Source organism: Canis aureus, chromosome 6, assembly GCF_053574225.1.
Source record: "Canis aureus isolate CA01 chromosome 6, VMU_Caureus_v.1.0, whole genome shotgun sequence".
In the NCBI taxonomy this organism is placed as follows: Eukaryota; Metazoa; Chordata; class Mammalia; order Carnivora; family Canidae; genus Canis; species Canis aureus.
In genome coordinates, this window is record NC_135616.1 from 54,697,437 (window position 1) to 54,723,301 (window position 25,865).

General features: G+C 33.0%; 1 protein-coding gene across 6 annotated transcripts in view; it reads left to right on the plus strand.

The window, feature by feature from the left end:
* Positions 1–25,865, plus strand: part of SUCO (SUN domain containing ossification factor) — an 88,818-nt gene that overhangs the window by 31,802 nt on the left and 31,151 nt on the right. For 5 of the 6 annotated variants that reach the window (XR_013381984.1, XR_013381985.1, XM_077901694.1 and 2 more), the window contains exons 4-11: positions 1,648–1,799; positions 3,392–3,529; positions 3,778–3,928; positions 7,886–8,009; positions 8,842–8,966; positions 10,012–10,079; positions 22,253–22,360; positions 24,352–24,457. Coding sequence is in view for 3 of the 6 variants with exons in the window: in XM_077901694.1 (XP_077757820.1) it covers positions 1,648–1,799; positions 3,392–3,529; positions 3,778–3,928; positions 7,886–8,009; positions 8,842–8,966; positions 10,012–10,079; positions 22,253–22,360; positions 24,352–24,457 (972 nt within the window). In the remaining 3 variants the exon portion in view is untranslated. Of the gene's footprint in view, positions 1–1,647; positions 1,800–3,391; positions 3,530–3,777; positions 3,929–7,885; positions 8,010–8,841; positions 8,967–10,011; positions 10,080–22,252; positions 22,361–24,351; positions 24,458–25,865 lie in introns of those variants that run through there. The other variant, XM_077901697.1, reaches the window with a different exon arrangement.

Here is a 25,865-nt window from a genome sequence, read left to right on the forward strand (position 1 = left end):
TATTATATCCTGAATATTTTCCATTTTGTACATCAAATTTTATGAAAATTGTTAAAAACTAGAATGCTGAAGCATCTGGAACCCATTTAATGTCAGGAATAGCTGAAGAACTAGGGATATTTTATCTGGAAGAAGAAAAACTAAGGAAAAACTAAGTATCTCAAATATTAACAAAAACAAACCAACTCAAAATGGGGGAGAATTCTTTTTTGAAAATACAGTTACTATAGTTACAGTTAGCTATTTTATGACTTGATTTCGCTATCTAAGTACAAATAGTGAATTTCATTTTATTGGATCCTGGAAGATGTTTGTCAGATGTGTGTACATAAGAGTACGAAAAAGTTCTCTGTAGCCCTTCCAGTTATACGACTATCCTGAACAGTCCTACCATTGTTCATTCTCCAGAACTTTTATCATGGTATACTCTTCCTCAAATACTTTGAAGTGCTTATTGCATCTTAATAGATCTGTGCTGTTCAGTATAGTAGCCACTAGCTACATGGGGCTATTGAGTACTGGAAATGCAGCTAGTCCAAATTGAGACTTGCTGCAAGTATTAAATACATATTGGATTTTGGAGATTGAGTTAAAAAAATGTAAAATATCTCATTGATTTTTTTTATATTAAATACATATTAAAATGATAATATAATATTTGATAATGTAATACTCCTTTTTTCAAGGCCTCCACCATAAACTGTAAACTGTTTATATTCCTTTGTGAATTTTTCATTTCAGTGTAAATATTTCCCCAGATGATTGCATTTTATATTCCTCTGAACTCTATACCTTCTGTTTTCTTTCTGCTTCCCTACTGAGTCCTTTTTGCTTCAGAGAACCAATTATTTTAGTCCATAATAGTCCATAGTTTCTCTTTTCCTTGAACTGAGCATGAATACCTCTCACTTGATAGTTAATAAGCATTGAATGTCTGCTATGTGCCAGGGAGCATGAAGATCAAGAGAACATAGTTCTTACTCAAGACATTTACAGTATACTTGAAAAAGGGAAGGAGACCTTAAATAAGATAATTAAGTTGTTATAGATGCTGTCTTAAGTCTATATACAGAGAAAGTAGAGGCATAGAGAAAGAGGAATGGCTAATTCTCTGTAGTGTTGGTTGTGGTGGTGAATATGCTGATAGAGGTTTCAAATATGAGTGGTATTAGGTAGATTTCAGATTGTGGTTTGGAGGGTAGAAAGGTCCAGAGCATCCAGGAGTGACGGAGCAGTGAAAATCATGGATTGCATTGTAATATTACTTGTACATGCCCTGTGCTGTTATTTATTTGTGGACATTATCTTCTAAACTGCTCTGAGGCAAGAAGTATGTGTTGTACTGTTTTGTATATTTAAATATGATTTCTGTGTTGCTACTAGCATTAATAGTAGTAAGAGGGAAATATATGTAGGTCTTGATAGAAAATAGGAAAGAAGAAAGACAAGCTCCTTTGTCCTGGTTTGTGAAATGCCATGAAAAATGTCTAGAGCTTTTATTTTAATATGAAGTATATTTCTTGGGGGGTAAATGTTAGAAGATAGGATTTTTATAAAAGTACATTCTTGATACTGTCACTTTTGAATGTACTTTTATAAAATCCTATATAGCAAAAGAATACAACTGACTTTTTTTTTTTTTAACAGAATACTGAGTCAAAATTAAGTCCATCTGTGATTGAGACACTCCCTACAGTTGATCTACAAGAAGATTCTTCCAGTATAGTTGTGGGAAGTGAAAACATTGAAAATATTTCCAGCTCATCTACCTCAGAGATTACTCCAATCTCAAAGCTTGAGTAAGTCATTACAAAGAAAAAAAAAAAGGAATCCCATTAGGTAATGATAGAAAAAGGTCTTTTTAAAGATAAGGCAGCTTGAGACTCAGATTTGAAGTTTAGACCATATAGTAGACTTAAGTTACGATGCCTGTGTTTTTATTCTGCATCCAAACTCTGAGTTGATTAGATCTCAGCCATGAAATCTCTACATCACATAAACTGAGGTTCTGCTTGTTTAAGTAAATACTTATTTGAGTAATCTTCTCTATAATTATCAAAGATTCAAATGTCGGTATTCATTTCCATCAAGTATTACTGCAGCATTCCATTCATAGTTGTGTCTTTTTGTGAATAGATATGTTTTTCAAACTTGATAATATTCAGGATATGTAGGTGTAAGATTTCCTTAATTTAGAAAAATCTATTATGTCTTTCCTAGTCTATTAAATCTCTCCTGATCCTTAAAGCAACACTACAAAGAACAAAATTCCCTTCTCATACTACATTAAGTATTTCTCTTACTAAGTATTTCGTGTGTGTGTGTGTGTGTGTGTACACACACATATATACATATATACATATATATTAATGGATAGGACAATATCTGGCACATAGTAATAATATATCTGTCAATAAATATTATCATCACTACTTTTTTTTTGGGGGGGGGGACATAAGCACTTTTTAAATACTCTCTTTAAGAACAGAAGGGACTGGGGTGAAGGAGTGGTACTTAGAGATGTTAGAGTTGCCATTTAGGTATTTATCCTAGATAAGGAACAAAGAAACAGGAGACATGCTTAGAAATAACAATAGTATTTCAAATTTTTAAAATATTTATTCCAGAAAGAATTTAAGGCTAGATATTACATATCTGAACAGTACATATTATTTTCCCATTATATTGAACATGACTACTTAGCAAATTGGAAGTGAGTAGGGGAAAATATTAGGGTATATATAAAACAAAATTCTGAAAGTGCCTTGAGAACTTTAGTGAAATGTTTTGAGATAATAGATGATTTTTTGATACTATAGGCAGCAACTCTAATACTAGTAGAATATACTAACAGGAAGGAAACATTAGAGAAGATGCAGTTAAAAAAGTAATTTTATGGACGCATGAGTGTCTTAGTCGCCTCAGCATTTAACTCTTGATTTCAGCTCAAATCATGATCTCAGGGTTGTGAGATCGAGCCTCAAGTTGGGCTCCATATAGTGTGGAGACTGCTTAAGATTTTCTTTCTCCTCTCCCCCTCCTGTCCCTCCTTGTATGCGCTAGTGTGCTTTCTGACCCCACCTCCCAATAAATACATACATACATACATAAATTTAAAAACTTATTTTTTATGAGACCAAATACTAAACTCTGATATTTTGCTTTAAAATTTGGTAATTACCTATTTAATGGCCAAGGACATTAACAGATCAAGAATCAGGAGTTGACCTTATATGATTTAAAATAGTGAATTCTTGAAAACAGCCTGCAGAACTACAAAGCATTTTTCGGTGGCTTAGATTATTTTTTGAAAATCGCTAATAAAATTTTTAACTTATGCCACATTATTTTCATTGAATTGCCAGATTGTCTTTTTTGTTTCTATTTTTAGTGAAATAGAAAAATCTGGTACTATTCCTATAGCCAAACCAAGTGAAACTGAGCAATCTGAAACCGATTGTGATGTTGGTGACACCCTTGAAACAAATGCTCCAGTTGACCAGCCTTCCTTTGTTAGTCCACCTGAAAGGTGGGTGTGAAATGTTGTTTATATTTTATATAAAATAAAATATATGCCCTTTATATAATTCTGTAATGATAGCAGTGTCATGTTTGAATGGTGCACGTGTAATTCCACTTTGTGATTGAGAGAAAGCTAATCCCTTTGTGCTCTTTTCTTGGTTTATTTTATACATGAGAATTGTAACAGTTTAGGTTAGATTACATAAACTTGTTATTCAGCTAATTCTTTTAATACGTCTTTTTGGTTTCTAATAGCCTTGTTGGCCAGCATATAGAAAATGTGTCATCTTCACATGGCAAAGGAAAAATAACAAAATCAGAATTTGAATCAAAAGTTTCAGCAAGTGATCAGAAAAGTGGTGATTCAAAATCTGCATTGAATACTTCAGATAATTTAAAAAATGAGGTAGGTATATGACTTGGACTATTTCTTACTTTATATTATGCATTTTTATTATTAGCTTATGTTGCAGTTTGCTAACCATATTTGCCATAAAAATCAGTGATTAAGGGATCCCTGGGTGGCGCAGCGGTTTGGCGCCTGTCTTTGGCCCAGGGCGCGATCCTGGAGACCCAGGATCGAATCCCACATCAGGCTACCGGTGCATGGAGCCTGCTTCTCCCTCTGCCTGTGTCTCTGCCTCTCTCTCTCTCTCTCTGTGACTATCATAAATAAATAAAAATTAAAAAAAAAAAAAATCAGTGATTAAGTAGTTAATGAGGAATATGGAACTGAGGCTAGCTGTGTTCCTTGAGGGCAAGTGGTTACTTTTTGGGTACTGTTGCCAGTGTATTGTTTATAAGTAAAGTTGTTCCAAGTATGAGCTTTGTATATAATTAAGTGGTTTTCTGCTGCCATCAACTGTTTGATACCAGATACATAATGTCTTTAAGCAGTTTCTCAGAGAGCTGTATAGAAGAAGCTATTATTATTGAATTCAGGTATCTTCAGGCTGAACATAAGTTTAACTCCATAAACAATGTTAAATTTAGGCTCTTCAAACAGAATTATTTTAAAGAGATATTTTACATTTTGTTTGTTATTTGTGCACAGACTACAAACTAGATCAGCTTATATTGAAGAGTGTGCCGTTTACAATTATACTATCCTCAATTATACTTTCCAAAGAAAGTTTTACTTTCTTTTCTCCTTTCGAGTTCTGCTTTGACTTCGTATAGAGGCCAATGCAGAATTTCCTAAAGAAATGTTGGTGGAGAAGTCTGGGCTCCCTTCAGGTAAGAAGTAACGGTGTAACAGAGATGAAGTCCACTCCATGAACTTAAAACATGTGGAATCAAAGAGTAATTTAAAGTACTGAGTACTATAGACATTTGTTCCCTTTTAATTTGGATCTTCTGTTCTCTACCTTCCCTTTCATATATTTTCAGTGAATATGTACTCACAACTAACTAAACTTCATTCTGGAGACTTTAATATCACTGTACCAGCTATTTTTATGATGCTTCTTAAAATTACAGGAGCAACATTTTGTAGTCCACAATCTTGAAGGAAGTAATTTTCTTAATGAAACCAAATCAGACATATATTATAGTTCAGTTGTCCACAGCCATAAATAAAATTAGGCAAACATTACAAAAATACCTTCTTTGGAGCTATATAAGTATCAGATGTGAAATTCAAGCATGGCAGCCAGTTTTGTCCTAGTTTTTCTTTCTCCTTAACCATTAGCGGACTGAAACTAGTCTTCATAACCTAGGATGTAAAGATGGATGATGAGTCTATGCTAATAGGCAAAAATGGTGTAATTTTTAACTGTATTAATTAGATCCTAAATAAATTAATATCCTGGAAAAATTATCAGATAATGAGCACATAATGAAATATCTGGTAGTTTTATGTATTGTCCAGTTCAGGATAATTGTTTCCAGTTAAGTTTGTGTGACTGGAGAGTTTTTTTTCTCATGCAGGTAGATCTTTGTGTTATCCTTGTTATCTCAAGAATCTGTAAGACAGTCTTTGCCATACTTAGTTAGAAACAGTGCTTTACCAAGTATTTTTATTGTATTGTTTAGTTTTCTTATTTGTTGCTAAGAGGTGATAGTGATTTATTTGCCTGGGCCTCAAAGAGCATAAGTATGTTCCTCTACTTTTGTATTTCTTTTAGTATTGGGCTTTATTCTTAAGTACTCAGGTTAATTTTTATAAATATGTTTTTTTCTTATTTTCCCATTATGTTCAGACTAGGTTTTTATTTAACTTTTAAAGTAATGGTTTGCTAGGTCTTTACATTCTGCTATGTATTTTTTTTTATAGCCATATACTTCATTTAGTCTGTTAGCCTGTTCTGCAAAACACTCCAAGATGGAGGTTGTATGGGAGCCAGTTTTCTGTCTTTCTAGAGAAAGATTATGGGTTTTTGTGTTTGTGTAATTCTAATAAACTAGTATATTAGTGTAATTCTAATATTCTAGTATCAGTCCTTAAAAGTATACTTTAATATAGCAAATATTAGTTGTTTTTTTTTTTTTTAGATTTTATTTGTTTATTTATTCATGAGAGACACAGAGAGAGAGAGAGGCAGAGACGCTGGCAGAGGGAGAAGCAGACTCCATGCAGGTAGCCCGACGCGGGACTCGATCCCGGGTCTCCAGGATCACACCCTGGGCTGAAGGTGGCGCTAAACCGCTGAGCCACCTGGGCTGCCCAAATATTAGTATTCTTAAAAGTGTGCCCTACAAAAATAGCATATGTACACTATATGAGATTTGTGCTATTTACCAGAGTAAGTCATCTAAATAGATGTATACTTCTCAAGGAAATTTTAATAAATGTTCTGCATTGCTTTAGGAATACAGAAATAAGCAATGGAATTAACATACTTGCATACAGTATTCAGATTATGGGGAAAAAATTACAAATTGAATTGTGTGCCTTTCCCCAGTTATATTTCTTCTCTCCTCTTCAGATAGAACACCTATGTCAAATTCAGCGTGTATATGTATGTGTGTAAGAATGTGTTTTTAAACTTTTCCCAAAACTACATTATTATAAACAATACATACTATTATTTGGTATATTTGGACATAATATAAAATGATGTCATTCTTAAGTATCATTTTCCATACCATTGTTTTGAGATTTGTCTGTTCATTATTTATAGTTATATTTCACTACCATAATTTGCCTGTTCTTCAATTAGTAGATATTTAGGTTGTTTCTGATTTTTTGATATTACAAACAGTGCTGTAATAATCATTTTCATACGTACTTTCTTAGACACATGTGCATGTTTTCACTCATATTTATACATAAGAGTGGAATTGGGTCACAGGGTATGCACGTTTACTTTTATTGCTAAATTGTTTTTAAGTTTATTTATTTATTTAAGTACTCTCTGTACCCAGTGTGGGGCTAAAACTCAGGACCCCAAGATTGGGAGTTGCATGTTCTTCTGAATTAGCCTGCCAGGTACCCCTAATATTACTAAATTTTGAACTCCATTCAGTAGTCTGAGAGATGTTCCCATGGTTCAACAGACATGCCACACTTGAGGGTACATCAGATTGGTATAATTTATTTAGCATGTCTGGTGTTCATTTGCATTCCCTGGTTGTTACTGAGATTGAGCATTTTGCATTTTCTCTTTGCTGAATTTATTGTTCCTTTTCTCCATTATTGATTTGTAGGTAGTCTTTGTAGTTTTAGTAATCCTTTATTAAAGGTTGCATATATTGAAAATACTTCTTTCAGCTTGTGGCTGTTGTACCATGTATTTTATGGTCTTTCAATACATTTAAATTTTAAAATTTTAATCCAGTGAAATGTGTCAGTCTTTTTTTTTAAACTATTATTTCTTCATGTTGTTAAATCCCTTTATATATGAAGATTTTTCTCTACTTTCTTTAAAAAGCTTTTTCTTTAGACTCTTTATGTTTTTAAATCTACCTTAAATTTTTATGTGAATGGTCATCTAAAATTAGCTTTCTTTAAGCATATATTATATATAAACATACATTATTTTAGCTTAGATTTTAAGATGGATGCATTACAACTATAGTATTTATTAACTTATGTAAGGAATTGTTTGTTTATGATACAGAGTTTTTTTGTTTTTTTTTTACAACCTATGCTTATATTGCTAACGTGAAGGAATACATCCTATGGTGCTTGTGATGCTTAGGTAGATTTCCACAAGAATACATCTTGTGATGCTTAGGTAGAAGATTTTCAATTATTTCAAGGGAAACTCGCCTTTTAAGCAAACCAAAACTTTTTACATTTCATTATTCTGAGATATTTTCTGTCAACTATAAAATTTGACTTTAATTTTACAGGAACATTTGTATGTACTTTTACAATTTATTAATCTGTTTTCTCTGTATTCTTTTGTATTTCTTTCAGAGTTCTGATTACACAAAACCAGGGGAAATTGACCACACATCTGTAACAAGTCCCAAAGACCCAGAAGATATACCAACATTTGATGAATGGAAGAAGAAAGTTATGGAAGTAGAAAAAGAAAAAAGTATGGAAGCATTGTAATTCTTTTTTTAATTTATTTTACTTTTTTAAGGACTGGTTTAAATATTCATTTCTCTCCATAGTTGGTAAAATAAAATAAAACTTTTGAAAACTTTTTAAAGGTGAAAGTTACTAAGATGTGTAATTACCAACATACATGATTTTACCTGTATATAACTACATAGTTTTAATCTTAATTAAAATCCATTCTTGTAAATTGAACTCCAATTAAAAAAAAAAAGAAAAAAATTAAAACAAAAACCAAACAAAAAAATAAAATCCATTCTTGTAAACTGTTAAATGAGGAAAAATGAGACAAAGTAGACAGAACAGTAATCTTCATTTCAATTTATAAGAGGAAAATTGCATGGAAACTTTGTTGTTTTTGTTTTTGGTGGGGGCTTGTCTGGGATATGAATGAAACTTTTGAGTCATGAAACTTTAAACTATAAACAGAGTTGGACAAAGGTATTGCCCTTTGTTTTTGAAAGAAAATCTCAGTTAAAAATTCTTAATGTTATAGAAAGATAGCATCTATCCTTAATAAAATATGTATGCACAATATTTTGATTGTCATGATAAGCTTCATTTTGAGACTCGTATTATTTAGACATAACTCAAGTATTGTGGATTTTTGGAGTTAATTTGGCTTGGGGGGTATTTTAAAGCCAATGAGGTAAAGCATTTTGAATTTTTTAATGGGTTTTTAAAATGTTCTCTTAAGTATTAAAACCTGTTCTTCACTACACGTCAGCTATTGCGTTTGAGATCATTTTTGGGGGTATTTTAAATCATAGTCATCATATATGTACGTTTATAATAAGGTTTGTCTGCAGGTCAGTCAATGCATCCATCTTCTAATGGAGGTCTACATGCAACAAAAAAAGTACAGAAAAATCGAAATAATTATGCCTCAGTAGAATGTGGTGCCAAAATTTTGGCCGCTAATCCAGAAGCCAAGGTACTTAACTGTAAAATTCTTCTGTACATGTGGGACACTAGTAACTTTTTTAAATAAAGGCAGCAGTTTGCTGAAAACTATATTTTAACATGAGCTAGCTCTTTTTCTGATTTACTAATACATGTAGGATTATGCTTTTAAAGATATTTTCTTGTATGAATTCTTAGTTATATTGGTTGATACATTGCACCTTTTTTTAGACTTGGTAAAGACTCTTTTTAGAGCAGTTACAGGTTCACAAGAAAATTGAGAGAAAAGTACAGAGATTTCTCTTACATCCCTTACCCCAATATGTGTTTAGCCTCCTCCATTATCTATATACTTCCCACCAGAGTGATACATTTGATTCATTTACATTGACACATTGTCACCTGAAGTCCATAGTCTACCTTAGGGTTCACTCTTATCATATAGTCTATGCGACAAATGTGTAATGACATGTATCTCCCATTATTGTATCATACAGAGTAGTTCTACTGCCCTAAAAATCCTCTGTGCTCCACCTAGTCATCCCTCGCTCCCCTCAACCCCTGGCAACCACCAATCTTTTTACTATCTTCATAATTTTGTCTTTTCCAGAATGTCATGTAGTTGGAGTCATATTGTATGTAGCCTTTTCACATTGGCTTCTTTCATTTAGTAATATGAGTTTAAGTTTTGTCCATGGCTTGATAGCTCATTTCTTTTTAGTGCTGAGTAATATTCTGTTGTCTCAATGTGCCACAGTTTATTTCGTCATTCACTGAAGGGCATTCATCTTGTCTTTTAACTTTTAAAACCTGTTTGAAATTTTAAAAAGAAAATACTAATAGGAAAATCATTTTTCCTTTATAGTAACAGACATTTAATTTTAAACATTTTATTATAAGGCTAACTTTACATTATAGACATAACTGGTAAATTTTAGCCTTTTTATACCTTCTTCTCAAATGAGCCTTTCAGAATCTTGCTATTTTAAGATCTAAAAATATAGAAATCCTAGAAATCTTTAGAGTTGAAGTGTTTTTCCTTAAGTAATTTATTCCCTTCCCCCTTTTTAAAATAGAGCACATCTGCTATTCTTATAGAAAATATGGATCTTTATATGTTGAATCCTTGCAGCACTAAAATTTGGTAAGTAATATAAAATTTAATACAGTGCATTCTATGTATGTACATCCTCTGTTAAGCTTTTATGTTAGGATTAGATTGATTTGTTCATGTAGTCACTTAAAAAGTATTTATGATTGATAGGTGCTTGTATTGTACTTAATTTAGGTCCGGCTTGTACTGTACTTTCTTAGTTTTCCTAGAAGAAGTAATTCCTGAGCTAAATCTTCAAGGATTTGTAGGAAGTCACAAATGAGGGAGACGGAGATATTCAGGAACTGTAAGGATGTGGGGACAGTGCTAAAAGGATTGTATTTCTTATGGGCAGCTATAAGTAGAAGCAACCTGAAGAAATTATTTTAGGATAAGAATAAAGGTATAATTAGAATAATCGTGAAAGAGGAGACAAATTTAGTTTACCAATAGTTTAGTTTACCAGGCCATCCAATGCTGTATTTATCTTAAAATTTTTTGAAGTTTGTTAAAATACTGTGGAGGGCAGTGTTTGTTTTAAGTAAGAAAATGACATGATCTAAAAAAAAAAAAAAAAAAAGAAAAAAAGAAAATGACATGATCTCATTGGTATTTTAAGAAGGCTCGTCCTCAAAGGATGGCCTACAACAAAATGCAACTGGGATTACGGAAACCAGTTAGGAACCTGCTTTAATTAAGGCATTGGCAGTTTAGATATAGAAGAGAGGGGGGATATAAAAGATATTTATAGCAGATCAAACTGGCAGCTCTTGGTTAGTAATTGGATGTAGAGAGAGTCATCTAGGAAATCTCCCAAGGATTTTGGCTCTTACTTGGGTCTGTGATTCTGCCAATAACTAAGAATATAGGCAAAGGTATAGGTGATATACCAACAATTTTATTAGATTATTTAATTGCTCCAAAGCCGCTGTTCAAAAAAGAATTAAGATAAATCACCACCATCATACTGATTTACTAAAAATATATATATTGAATTTTTTTTTTTTTTTAAATCTGAGGAGAAACTCTTTTAAGATAATGCTTATGTTTTCTGTTCTTGGCTTTCCTTTTGGTACATTTAGGTTCATTTTGAAAATTAATACCACAAATTACTTGAGGGAATTAAGGGATAATTTGAAAGTCTACTTTTCCTTCTGTCATAAATTGGAATTGAGGAAATGATTATCTGAGATTGTAATTAAACTGTTATTTTGAGGTTTGTTTGTTTTTTTTATTTGTAGGCACCTCTATAGTCTATAGTCAGTAACAGCTCAAGTTTTTATGCTCCAAATTTTTGTATTTCAAACAGACATGCTGGGATGAAGTTATATGAAGTAGTCATAGCTATGCATTTGTATTTTAACATTTCTACCAAACAGCATGTATTTATGTGTTTACTGCATATTTATTTAGTCTTGACTCATTTACGTAGGTGTTTTCATTGTATAATTGGACTTCAGAGCATGTTTAATTGATTTCACCTGATTTAAGTAGGTTAATCCCCCTAGGGTATATTAAGACCACATAGTCTCACTGTAGCTTTATGTCTTAATATTTGGTAGAGTCATCTTCATCAAAACTTTTTTCACTATTCTTGTTTTTATTTAAATTCAAGTTAACATATAGTGTAGTATCGGTTTTAGGGGTAGACTTTAGTGATTCATCACTTACACATAACACCCAGTGCTAATAACAAGTGCCCTTCTTAATGGCCATCACCCATTTAGTCCATCCCCCCAAACACCTCCCCTCCAGCAATTTTGTTCTCTGTAGTTAAGAGTCTCTTATAGTTTGCCTCCTTCTGTTTTTATCTTATTTTTCCTTCCCTTCCCCTATGTTCATCTGTTTTGTTTCTTAAATTCCACATATAAGTGAAATCATAACGGTATTTGTCTTTCTCTGACTGACTTATTTCATTTAGCATAATATGTTCTAGTTCCATCCGTGTTGTTACAGATGGCAAGATTTCATTCTTTTTGATAGCTGAGTAGTATTCGTGTGTGTGTGTGTGTGTGTGTGTGTACACACACACCACATCTTCTTTATCTGTTCATCAGTTGGATACTTGGGTTCTTTCCATAGTTTGGTTCTTGTTGATAATGCTGCTATAAACATCGGGGTGCATATACCTATTTAAATCTATATTTTTGTATCCTATGGGTAATACCAAGTAGTACAATTGTTGGATCATAGGGTAGTTCTATTTTTAACTTTTTTGAGGCACTTCCATATTGTTCTCCAGAGTGGCTGCACCAGTTTGCATTCCCACTAGCAGCGCATGAGGGTTCCCCTTTCTCTCTCTTCACTAACATCTGTTGTTTCCTGTGTTGTTATTTTAGCTTTCCATCAGGTATGAAGTAGTATCTCATTGTGGTTTTGATTTGTATTTCCCTGATGCCGAGTGATGTTGAGCATCTTTTCATGTGTCTGTTAGCCATATCTGTATATCTTCTTTGGAAAAATGTCTATTCATGTCTTCTGCCCATTTCTTAACTGGATAATTTGGTTTTTGGGTGTTGAGTTTGATAAGTTCTTTATAGGTTTTGGATACTAAACTTTTATTGTTACATTGCTTGCAAATATCTTTTCCCATTCCATAGGCTGCCTTTTAGTTTTGTTGATTGTTTCCTTTGCCCTGCAGGAGCTTTTTATCTTGATGAAGTGCCAATAGTTCAGATTTGCTGTTTTTATTGCTTCTGGTAACATGTTTAGGAAGAAGTTACTATGGCCGAGGTCAAAGAGATTATTGGCTGTGTTTTTCTCTAGGATTTTGATGGTTTCCTATCTCAAATTTAGGTCTTTCATCCATTTGGAATTTATTTTTGTCTATGGTATAAGAAAGTGGCCCAGTTTCATTCTTCTGCATGTCTCTGTCCAGTTTTCCCAGCACCATTTGTTGAAGAGACTGTCTTTTTTTTTTCATTGGATATTCTTTCCTGCTTTGTTGAAGATAAGTTGACCTGATAGTTGTGGGTCCATTTCTGGATTCTCTGTTCTATATTATTGATCTATGTGTCTGTTTTTATGCCAGTACCAACTGCCTTGATAATTACAGCTTTGTAATACAATTTGAAGTGTGGAATTGTGATGCTTCCTGCTTTGCTTTGCTTTTTCTATATTACTTTGGCTATATGGGATCTTTTCTGGTTCTATACAAATTTTAGAATTGTTTGTTGTAGCTCTCTGAAAAATGCTATTATTTTGATAGGAATTGCATTGACTGTGTAGATTACTTTGGGTAGTATAGATATTTTAACAATATATGTTCTACAATCCATGAGCATCTAATGTTTTTCCATTTCTTTGTGTCCTCATCAGTTTTCTTCATGAGTGTTCTATAGTTTTCAGAGTACAGATCTTTCACCTCTGGTCACGTTGATTCTTAGGTATCTTGTGGGTTTTGGTGCACCAAAATGGGATTGATTCCTTGATTTCTCCTGCTGCTGCTTCATTATTGGTGTATAGAAATTCAACAGATTTCTGTACCTTGATTTTATATCCTGCGACTTTGCTGAATTCATGTATCAGTTTTAGCAATTTTGGGGGTTTAGTCTTTTGGATTTTCTGCATGGAATATCATGTCCTCTTTGAAGAGTGAAAGTTTGACTTCTTCCTTGCTGATCTGGATGCCTTTTATTTCTTTTTGTTGTCTGATTGCTTTTTCTAGGACTTCCAGTACTATGTTGAACAACAGAGATGAGAGTAGACATCACTGTCATGTTCCTGACATTAGGGGAAAAGCTCTGTTTTTCCCCATTGAGGAGGATATTAGCTGTGGGATTTTCATATATGGCCTTTATAATGTTGAGGTGTCTATCCATACTTTATTGAGGGTTTTTATCAAGAAAGGGTGCTGTATTTTGTCAAATGCTTTTTCTGCATTTATTGAAAAGATCATATGGCTCTTATCCCTTCTTTTATTAATGTAGTGTATGATGTTGATTAATTTGTGGATATTGAACCACCCCTGCAGCCCAGGAATAAATCCCACTTGATCGTGGTGAATAATTCTTTTAATATACTGTTGGATTTGATTTGCTAGTATCTTGTTGACAATTTTCATCAGGGATATTGGTCTGTAATTCCTGGTTTTAGTGGGATCTCTGTCTGGTTTTGGAGTCAAGATAATGCCATCTTTGTAGAATGAGTTTGGAAGTTTTCTTTCCATTTCTATTTTTTTGGAACAGTTTCAGCAGAATTGGTATTAACTCTTCTTTAATGATTGGTAGAATTCCCCTAGGAAACCAGACTGGCCCTAGACTCTTGTTTGTTGGGAGATTTTGATTACTGATTCAATTTCTTTTCTGGTTATGTGTCTGTTCAAGTTTTCTATTTCTTCCTGTTTCAGTTTTTGTAGTTTACATGTTTCTAGGAATTTATGCATTTCTTCTAGATTGCCCAATTTGTTGTCATGTAATTGCTCATAATATTCTCTTATAATTGTTTGTATTTCAGTGGTGTTGTGATCTTCTCCTCTTTTTAGTGATTTTATTTGGGTTCTTTTTCTTTTTGATAAATTTGGCAAGGGGTTTATCGATTTTGTTAATTCTTTCAAAGAACTAGCTCCTAGTTTTGTTGCTCTGTTCTACTCTCTTTAAATTTCTGTATCCTTTATTTCTGCTCTAATCTTTAATATTTTCCTTCCTCTGCTGGTTTTGAGAACAGTTTTATTTACTGTTCTTTTTCCAGCTCCTTTTGATGTAAGGTTAGATGTGTATTTGAGACTTTTCTTGCCTCTTGTGGAAAGTCTGTATCATATACGTCCCTCTTATGATACAGCCTTTGCTGTATCCCAAAGATTTCATACTGTCGTGTTTTTATTTCCATTTGCTTCCATGTATTTTTAAATTTTTTTCATTAATTTCCAGGTTAACCTGTTCATTTTTTAGTAGTATGTTCTTTAACTTCTATGTATTGGTGGTCTTTCCAAATATTTTCTTGTAGTTGATTTTAAGTTTCATAGCGTATGGTCTGAAAATATGTATGGTATGGTCTCTATCTCTGTGTGTTTACGTATGTGATCTGTTCTGGAGAATGTTCCATATGCACTTGAGAAGAATGTGTATTCTACTGCTTTAGAATGAAATGCACTGAACATATGAAATGCTCTGTGAAGTCATCTGGTCCAGTGTGTCATTAAAAGCCCTTGTTTCCTTATTGATCTTCTGCTTAGATGACCTGTCCATTGCTGCAATTGGGGGTGTTAAACCTCCTGCTAGCATTGTATTATTATCAATGAGTTTAAGTTTGGTATTAATTTATTTATATACGTGGCTGCTCCCAAGTTAGGGACATAAATATTTATATGTGTTAGATCTTCTAGTTGGATAGATGTCTTTATTACGATATAGTATCCTTCTCCATCTCTTATTATAGTCTTTGGTTTAAAATCTAGCTTGTCTGATACAAGTGTGGCTATTCCAGTTTTCTGTTGATGTCCCTCAGCATGATAGATGGTTCTCTACTCCATCACTTCCAATCTGGAGGTGTCTATGGGTCTAAAATAAGTCTCTTGTAAGCAGCATATTGATGGGGGTCTTGTTTTGTTTTTGTTTTAAGATTTTATTTATTCAGAGAGACACACAGAGAAAAGCAGAGACATGGTCAGAGGGAGAAGCAGGTTCCCCAGGGGGACCCTGATGCAGGACTTGATCCTGGAATCCCAGGATCATGCCCTGACCTGGAGGCAGGCACTCAACCACTGAGCTACCCAGGCATCCTTTGTTTTTTTAATCCATTCAGATAGCCTGTCTTTTGATTGGAGTATTTAGTTTATTTACATTCAGAGAAATTTTTTGAATTTAGTGCCATTGTATTACCTGTAAAGTCACTGTTCCTGTAGATTATCTCTGTCTTTGTTGCTCTTGGTTTCCCTTTCCTGCTTAAAGGGTCCCATTTAATATTTCCTGCAGAGCTGGTTTAGGGTTCATGAACTCTTTTAGTTTTTGCTTGTCTTGGAAACTTCATCTCTCCTTCTATTCTGATTGACAGCCTTATTGGATAAAGTATTCTTGGCTACATATTCTTCCCATTTAGCATGTTGGATATATCATGCCACTCTCTATAAACTGGCAAGTTTCTATGGACAGGTCTTCTCCTAACCTTATGTGTCTACCACTGTAGGTTAAGGACCTTTTGTTCCTAGCTGCTTTCAGAATTCTCTCTTTATCTTTGTGTTTTGCAAGTTTCACTATGTTATATCTTGATGTTAACCTGTTTCTGTTGATTTTGAAGGCAGTTCTCTGTGCCTCTTGGACTTGAATGCCTTTCCCCATATTAGGAAAGTTCTGAGCTATAATTTCTTCAAATAAACCTTCTGCCCCCTTTTCCCCACTTTTCTTCTTCTGGGACTCCTATGATACAGATATTATTGTGCTTTATGGAATCACTGAGTTCCCTAAGTCTCTATTCATGATCTACTAGTTTCCTTTCTTTGTTTTCAGCTTCATTATTTTCCATAATTTTATCTTCTGTATCACCTATTCATTCCTCTGCTTCTTCCATCCTTGTTGTGATTATATCTAGTCAGTTTTGCAGCATCTCAGTTGTAGCATTTTTTTTTTTTCAGCCCAACTAATTTTTAGGTCTTTTATCTCTGCAGCAAGTGTTTTTCTGGTGTCTTCTATCCTTTTTGCAAGTCCAGCTACTATTTTTAAAAATTAATTTATTTGAGAGGGGGGGGGTCACATGGGAGCAGGGGGATGGACAGACAAATAACATTCTCAAGCAGACTGCCCATTTAGCACAGAGCTCAGCATCGGGTTAGATCCTATAACTCTTGAGATCATGACCTGAACTGAAATCAAGAGCCAACCTGCTTAACCAGCTGAGCCATCCAGGTGCCCCAATAAAATGTAATTTTTAAAAATGAGTTTACAATTGCAGCAAATAAATAGCCACCCAGAAATGAATTTAATAAGATATACAATACTTTCCTGAAAATTTTAAAAAATAATAATCTACTGAAAGACATTAAAAGACAAAGAAGGATATGTCCTATATATAGAAAAGAAAACTCAATATCTGAGTCATCTGGAGATTCAGTAAAATTCCAAACAAAATTTGACATGATATTTGGGGAATTCAACAGAATACATAAGTCTAAGATTAATAAGAAAAAAGCAGAAGCAGAAGAACAGCTAAGATGGTCCTGAAGAATATGATGCAAAAACTTACTCCACCCGATACTAAGATCCATAAAGCTAAAGAAAATGAGATGTTACTGTAGGTGGTGATAAACTGATCAGTAGAATGAACAGGGAGTACAGAACAAATGCATGCTTAGAGGCAAAGTTTATGATAAAAGTACATTGTAAATCAGGGAGTAGTGTAGAACTGAATAAACAATGTAGCTGAACTTACCTGTCATAATTTTGGATTTTTTGGATGTCAGATCTCTGACATTAAAAAAAAAGATACCTTAAATTTTTAACTTATGCTATGCATGTTTAGGTTTTTGATCCCAGTGGAATTTTTTTATATGATATGTAGGAGGGATTCATTCTTCCCTCTCCATTTTTCTGTTTAGATAATTTTGTTTTAATCAGACTTATTTTAACAGATCAAAGCACACCTAGTTAAAGGTCCAAGCACTCCCCACTGCAAACAAGAAGGAACTCTGTAGAGGACTGACCTGTGGGAAAGAGCAGCCAAAAGAAAGCAGAGTGTGTGTAGCATATACCTGAAACACTTCCTGAAGTGCAATGCTCTGGACAGCGTATGACCCCTTTTTAATATTGCATTACTCTCAGGAACAGGAAACATTACAAGCTTTCATAATATGCAAAAGATAGAAACCAAGACAAAATGACAAGACAGGAATTTTCTGAAAGAAATATCAAGAAGAAATCACGGCCAGGGATTTGTTCAAAACAGATATAAACAATGTATCTGAACAAGAATTGAGAGCAACAGTAATGAGAATACTAGCTGGGGAATCCCTGGGTGGCTCAGCGGTTTAGCACCTGCCTTTGGCCCAGGGTGTGATCCTGGAGTCCCAGGATCAAGTCCCACATCCGGCTCCCAGCATGGATCCTGCTTCTCCCTCCTCCTGTGTCTCTGCCTCTCTCTCTCTCTCTCTCTGTCTCTCTCTCTATCATAAATAAATAAATCTTAAAAAAAAAAAAAAGAATACTAGCTGGGCTTGGGGTGCCTGGGTGGCTCAGTCAGGTCAGTGGCCAGCTCTTGATTTTGGGCTCTGTGCTCACCTGCGAAGTCTACTTGTAAATCACTCTTCTTCCTCTGCCCCTTCCCCAGCTCACACTTGTGTGCGCATGTGCTCCCTCCCTCTCTTTCTTAAATAAATAAATCTTTTTAGAAATTCTTGTATATAGATGTCCAGTTTTTTACATATGGATCTTATATCCAACTATCTTTTTATATTCTCTTTTTCTAATAATGTGTAGACTTTTCTTTGGAGTTTCTGTGTAGAAAATTATAGCGTCCCTGCATATTTTTCTTCTTTAAAAAATTTTTAATCCTTTTCATTGTATTTTACTTTCTTTTTGTCATTACATGCTGGCAAGGTCCCTGGGAAAATTATAAATAGAAACAGTGACAGTAGGCAATGTCATCTTATTCCTTATTTTAAAGGCATTGCTTCTAACCTTGTACCATTAGGTATATTCTAAGTTTGGTACTCAGCTATAAAACCATCTTGGCCTCTGAGAAGATACTGATTTTCTTTTAAGTGTGTAATTTAAAAAAAGCTAAGTAATATGTTCACATGGTTCAAAACCCAAAAAGGTATTTCAGAAGGATAAGGGAGTTAGAGTGAGATTCTTCCAATCTGTCATCCATCTTCTTATTCATTGTTAAATTCTTAGATATCTTTTTAGTTTCTTTGTGAAAATACAAATGTAGATTTTTATTGATCTTTTTTCACACAACTTAGTATATTATACACACTATTTTTCTCCTTGAGTTAAATTTTAACTCAACAGTATCTGGTCATTTTTCTATTTTGTTCATAGAAAACGTTTTCATTCTTTTTGACAGCTACATAAAGTTTGATTATTTGGTTTTACCAATATTTAACTAGTCTTATGATGATGAATATTTGGTGTTCATAATCTGCCATGGCAAACAGTGTTACTATAAATAAGCTAAAGCATGTACCATTTCGTACTGGTGTAAGTAGATTGGGATGTTTTTAAATACATTTAAAAGAAATAGTTATAAGACTATTTAGGTTTACTATTCTTAAGTTACTTTTGGTAAATTACATTTTTCTAGAAATTTGTCTTCATTTTCAAAGTTTTTGTAATAAAGTTTATAGTATTCTCTTATTGTTTCAATGATTGTTTTAATGATTTTTTTTTAAAAAAACTCTACTATGTCTTCCTCCATGTACCAGTTTGACTTTATTGATTACCTCCATCATGTCTTTTGTTTTGTTTTGTTTTATGGATTTCTGCTTGAAATTTTATTATCTTATGTTTTCTTTAAGTTTAGTTCTATTGAACTTAGTTTTTTTTTTCCAGATAAACACATTAAGGTTATAAATTTCCTTCCTAATTGTATCAACTAAATTTTGATACATGGGGTTTAGATCTTGTGTTTAGATCTATGATCTCTTAAAATTCCTGAACTATAAATGACTAAAAGAAGCATATTGAGGGATCCCTGGGTGGCGCAGCAGTTTGGCGCCTGCCTTTGGCCCAGGGCGCGATCCTGGAGACCCGGGATCGAATCCCACGTCGGGCTCCCGGTGCATGGAGCCTGCTTCTCCCTCTGCCTGTGTCTCTGCCTCTCTCTCTCTTTCTCTCTCTCTCTGTGTGTGACTATCATAAATAAATAAAAATTAAAAAAAAAAAAGAAGCATATTGAAATTGGATTTGTCAAGTTTTATATATGTGGTTCTATTAATTTGCATAGAATATTCTCTGCTTCTAAGAAAACATAAAAGATGAGGCAGAAAAATGAGAGAGCATTTTAAAATCAACTAATTGAGGAATAATAACATACCTGCTTATATTTTATATTTATTTATTAGGTGCATACAAGTTTTAGAATTATTAAATCTTCTTGGTGAATTCACCTTTTTCATGTTTTTCTTTATATATTGTTAATTTTTAAAATTTAAATTCAATATATATAGTACATCATTAGTTTCAGGTATAGAGTTCAATAATTCATCAGTTGCATATATCTAGTGATCATCACATTGAATTTACTTTTTATATCTGGTAATATGTTTGAAAGCTTATTTTTTCTGATATATAGCTCATGTCTTCATAGAAATTGAGAACATCATATACAAAAAGAAGAGGTGGAGGAGAATTAGCTTTTTATTTTCTTAATGTTCTTTTAGATTTATTTTTTTCATTATAAATAACAAGCAAAGTCTGAGTTTGGTTTTCTTTAGTTCCCTTTCCCAAGGGTGTTTTGGTGGTTTGGGAAATGTTCAAGCTTTGGAGCCAGATAGATAGAACCGAACAATTAAAGGACCCACACACTTTCTGTCGTGTTCCTTTGCCTCCCCTAAAGATGTTGTCCCTGCCTGCATTGCTGAAATTATTTATTACTATCACATTCTCATTCCAACCTGTAAGGTAGGAGAAAGCAAATGGAGAAGTAGCAGCTCCCTTTTAAAGACTTGACCTAGGGCAACCCAGCTGGCTCAGTGGTTTAGCGCCACCTTCAGCCCAGGTTGTGAACTTGGAGACCCGGGATTGAGTCCCACGTCTGGCTCCCTGCATGGAGCCTGCTTCTCCCTCTGCCTGTGTCTCTGTCTCTTGTGCTCTGTGTCTCTCGTGAATAAATAAAAAAAATCTTAAAAAAAAAAAAAAGACTTGACCTAGAAGTTGGACTTGACATTTCTCCTCACAGCCCCTCTTCACCCTAAACTAAATAACACGACCAAAACTGAGAGACACAATCTTTGATGTGTGGCTATAAGCTCAGCTATATTTTGGCGGGGTCTTTAATTACAAGGCAGAAGAGAAGAATGTGAAGTAACCACTTAGTGATTATTGAATTGTTTTATAAAATGGAGATCATGTTCTTTGCAGTTTGGTTATAAAAAATTAAAGAGTGAATGTAAATCATTTAACATAATATCTGACCCAGAGTAAGCATTCAGCAAATGTTGGTTTGCTTCTCTTCATGAGCTTTTCTCTGAAACCTGATTATTTTTTGCCATCTGCTAAAACTTGGTTCTTTTGCTCTCATAAATTAAACACAAGATGTTATTTTTAATGCTTTTGATTTATTTCATTGTCAATATATATAATCTCATTTGATATAGTAATTACTTTCTGAAAGTATTGATTAGAGTTTTAGATGTCCTGAGTATTTTTCCCCAAATGCCACGCTGTATTCAGTTTTATTTTAGACACATGACACCATACTTGTAATTCTTCCTAAGAAGCAATATTTTATGGCATTTTTCCATGACTGTAAATACAGGTCTCTGGCATCATTTTTAAAGAATAGTTTTATTGAACATAATTGACATAAAAAATATATATATACACATATAAAATAAACTGCAACATAGCAGCAGAATGTACAATTTGATATAGTTTGACATTTATACATCTATGAAAATATCACTACAATAAAGATAATGAAACATATCCATCTTCCCGAAATGTTTTCTCATGCTCCTTTGTAACCAACTCTTGCTCCTACAGCAATTACAGATGTGTCTTCCATCACTATAAATTATTTTACATTTTCTAGATATTTATATAGATGGAGTTTCTAGTAACATTTTTAATGTCTGTTGGTATTTCATTGTTTGAGTAGACCATACTTAAATTCTTAATGCTAAACATGTAGGTTGAATTTTTCCACCTGCTTTTATAAACTCTGCCTTGATATATTACAATGAATATACAAGGGTGAGTCTTTGGAGCTTGTGTCCTTAGGATAAATTTCTAAAAGTTTACTGCTAAATCAAAGACTGTGGTACCCTTTGAGATCACGTATATGCCAAACTGCCCTCTAGACTAGTCAGTTTACACTTTTACTAGCTGCTTTTAGTGAAGTCATTCCTTCTCCAAGAATGTTGTCATTAAAAAAAGAACCTTTTAAAAAATATTGTAGGACAAAATCAGTATCTTATGTTATTTATAGTTACTTCATCCCCCAACTAATGATATGCTTGGGAAATAACAAGTAACTTAGTGGAAGTCTAGTTTATGTGAACTATTTATGTTTAATATGAACTATTTTTTTGGTTGGTTTATCTCAATAATTGTCTTGTGTTCTTTTTAAAGGTTTGTTATTGAACTTTGTGAGCCAATTCAAGTAAAACAGCTTGATATTGCAAATTATGAATTATTTTCATCAACTCCTAAAGACTTTCTGGTTTCTATCAGTGACAGGTAAATTCTAAAGCTGCTTTCTACAGAGGTTTTGTTGGATTTCCGGAATAAAAATTTTTAAATGCATCACTTTTTAAAACTTTAGTTTTTAATAGATCTGTTTGTAAGAATAGGAATAATACTATAGTATTAGGCACTTGCTAATCAGCTTACTTTCACTAAATCATATAGTGTTTATAATCATTATATGATATTATTCCTTTATAAGGTGAGGAAACAGATAAGGAAAGGTTAAATAGTTTGTCCAGATCACATGAGTTGTGAATTGGAGAATCAGGATTCAAACCTAGATCTGTATGACTTCAGATTCCTTATTTTTAATTATTATGCTCTGTTACTGCCAAACATTTCTTTAAAAAGTTATTAAAAGGGGCACCTGGTTGGCTCAGATGGTTAAGCATCTGCCTTGGCTCAAGTCATGATCTCTGGGTCCTGGGTTTGAGCCCCACATCAGGTGCCCTGCTCAGCAGGGAGTCTATTCTGTCTCTCCTCCTGCCTGTGCTCTGTCTTTCTCTCTCCAAAAAAAAAAAAAATTTTAAAAGTTACTTTAAACATTCATGAATATTTCATTTTATATATCATGAGGTATATTTTTGTTAAAATATATTTTAAAAACTTTGTTATGTATGTGTGATTATAAAAGAATAAACATTTTGTAAGGAATTTGGTAAAGAATCACAATCCAATCAAAGATAACTTATTAGCATTTTAATATATTCCTTCCAGTCTTTTCTATGTATTTATATATTTAGTAATTTTTTTTAAAAAATCAGCTTTTACTGCTTATATCCTGATACATGCTTTTGTCTTTTAAACACACCATTTAAAAATTTTTATTTGCTTAAATATAATTAACTTACAATGTTACATTACAGTATTAATTCAGTAATTCTATGGATTAAATATACCATTTTTAATGAATATTTTTTTTATTTTTCTTTCTTTATTTTAAATTTTATTTAAATTCAGTTAATTAACATATAATGTATTATAGGTTTCAGGTAGAAGGTCAGTGATTCATCAGTCTTATATAGTACCCAGTGCTCATTACATCATGTGTTCTCTTTAATGCCCATCGCCGAGGTACCTCATCCCCTATGGGCCCCCTCCCCTCCAGTGACTCAGTTTGTTTCCTATGATTAAGAGTCTCCTATGGCTTGTCTCCCTCTCTGATTTCATCTTGTTTTATCTTTTCCTTTCTTCCTCTATGATACTCTGTTTTGTTTCTTAAATTCCATACATGAAGTCATATGATACTATCTTTCTCTCATTGACTTATTTCACTTGGCATAATATCCTCTAGTTCTAAATAGTTTATATTTTCCCCCACTAGAGGTATTTACTCATTTCATAAATACCTTTTGAGTATCTCTGATATTGCATGTAGGATGCTATTATTTATTTAACCATTCTTCTGTTGTGATTGTTAATGGTTTTCCATGCTCTTTCTTCTTGCACCTCACACTCAACATTTTGCATATACAGTTATTGAAATTAATTGTCAAGACCTCTTGAATTTCATCCATTTTTCATCTAATAAGCTTGCTTGGCAAGGAATTTTTTGTTTCCCTTTCCACCAGTACTTTTATTTATATTTTATATTGTCACACACCTGTCAGTACCTGAGGAGTAGTAGTACCTCCTTCTGAAACAATCTCTTGTACTCTCTGTTTTAAAACCTCCAGTTTACTTAGAAATCCAAGAAGCTGTTTTGGTCCTACGTTTGTCTTCTCCTTTCTTGCTTTCTGTTTGATAATGGTGTGAGTTTCTCAAGATATTCTTTCCCTATAAAGAGGAACCTATCAGAGTTTATTTAGTTGGAAAATAAAATGTATTTCTTCAACTCAGTGTTTTACTCCTATTTAAATATGTTAAGTGAGTATGTGCTCTTGGAGGAAAAAAATAAACAGGATGTATTTTGGAGATGTGATGGAACCTCTCAGTACGTGGTTTATGATTTTTTAAAAAGAATGTTTATATTTATTTCCTAGATATCCCACAAATAAGTGGATTAAACTGGGTACTTTTCATGGTAGAGATGAGAGGAATGTCCAGAGTTTCCCTTTAGATGAACAGATGTATGCAAAATATGTGAAGGTAATGTTTATACATTCAGGACTATGTTTTATAATAAAAACATACCTATTATTCGTACTTTTTTATGCCTCACCCCCCCCCTTTTTAGAAATCACAAAACTTGAGGATATTAATGCAATATTCTTTTTGATAAAATGATTCTTACTTGCATTTATTATTTTATGAAACAAATATTAACACATTCCCTTTTGTGTAACTGGTAGCTTAGGCCAATTTTTTGATATTTGCAGCTCTGATGAAATTTCAAATTGTATCTTCATATTTTTTGGGTCTTTATGTAAAATGTCATCTTCATAGTATCATGTGTCTCTATTTCAAAGACCAAATCATTGTTAGTCATTGATTTTTTTAATTCAAGTCTGATTTTTTTAATTAGAATCGGATTTTTAGATCATTTTAATATTGATATCCAATTATTTGTCTTACAGCTTTTGCCTTTTCTATTGTGTATTCAAGTGAAATATTCTGTGTCCAAATACCAATTTCAGATAAACTTTTAAATGCTTATATTCAGTATTCCTGCTACTTCCTCTACCAAAGTTGAATTATCTACTGAAATACACTTACTACTCTTAAATCGGATTTTAAACAAAATACAGGAGTTTCCTACTCTTCTCCTCCCCTCTTTTTTTTTTTTTTTTTCTCTCTAAAATAATAGCACACCTTGAAGTACCACTGTATTTATAATATGACCCTTTGGAATGATAGCAGCTCTAATTTCTGTCTTTTCTTCTTTAAATGTGAGAACTTACACTGCCTGATCGTCCTCTGGGATTATATTGTCTGTGTCTTTTTTAAGCATATATTAAATTGGCTTCTATGAATGGGTAAACTTGTAGTATTCCTAGTCTTAATATAAAAATGCCAAATTATTTTTTTAAAATGCAGTTGATATTCTTAGTGGTTCAACAGTGTTCAGAAAAATGAAGGTATAATTTGTTTCTTTTAAACGGTTGCTTATGACCTTTTTATATAGCAGTGTCTACACTGTGATAAGGAAGAATTTAAAAAATTATGTGGCAGGTGATACAATTGTATTTAATTTTTACAGTTAAGGCAACCCACCTATTAATGAAATAGTTCCAAGAATCATTCTTTGTACCATCTACTCTGTTAATAATGGCAGAACATTTTATTGGTTGTATAAAAAGTGCCATTCCCTACTTAGTCCTTTATATGGTAGGACATTATAGAGCATCTTGAGGATCATTTTTCTAAAAAATTAGTTTTGATAGCATTAGTTCTAAAAGCAAAAAAACCCCATTTAATTCTAATTCTAATGTTGATAAATATGTAAGTTTGCCTGGGTTTTCCTTATCCCAAAATTAAACCCAGATGTATAGTCTACTTTTTAAAATAGTTTGTTTCTTAAAAGTGGATTGATTATATATCTTTTTGTTCTGTAAGT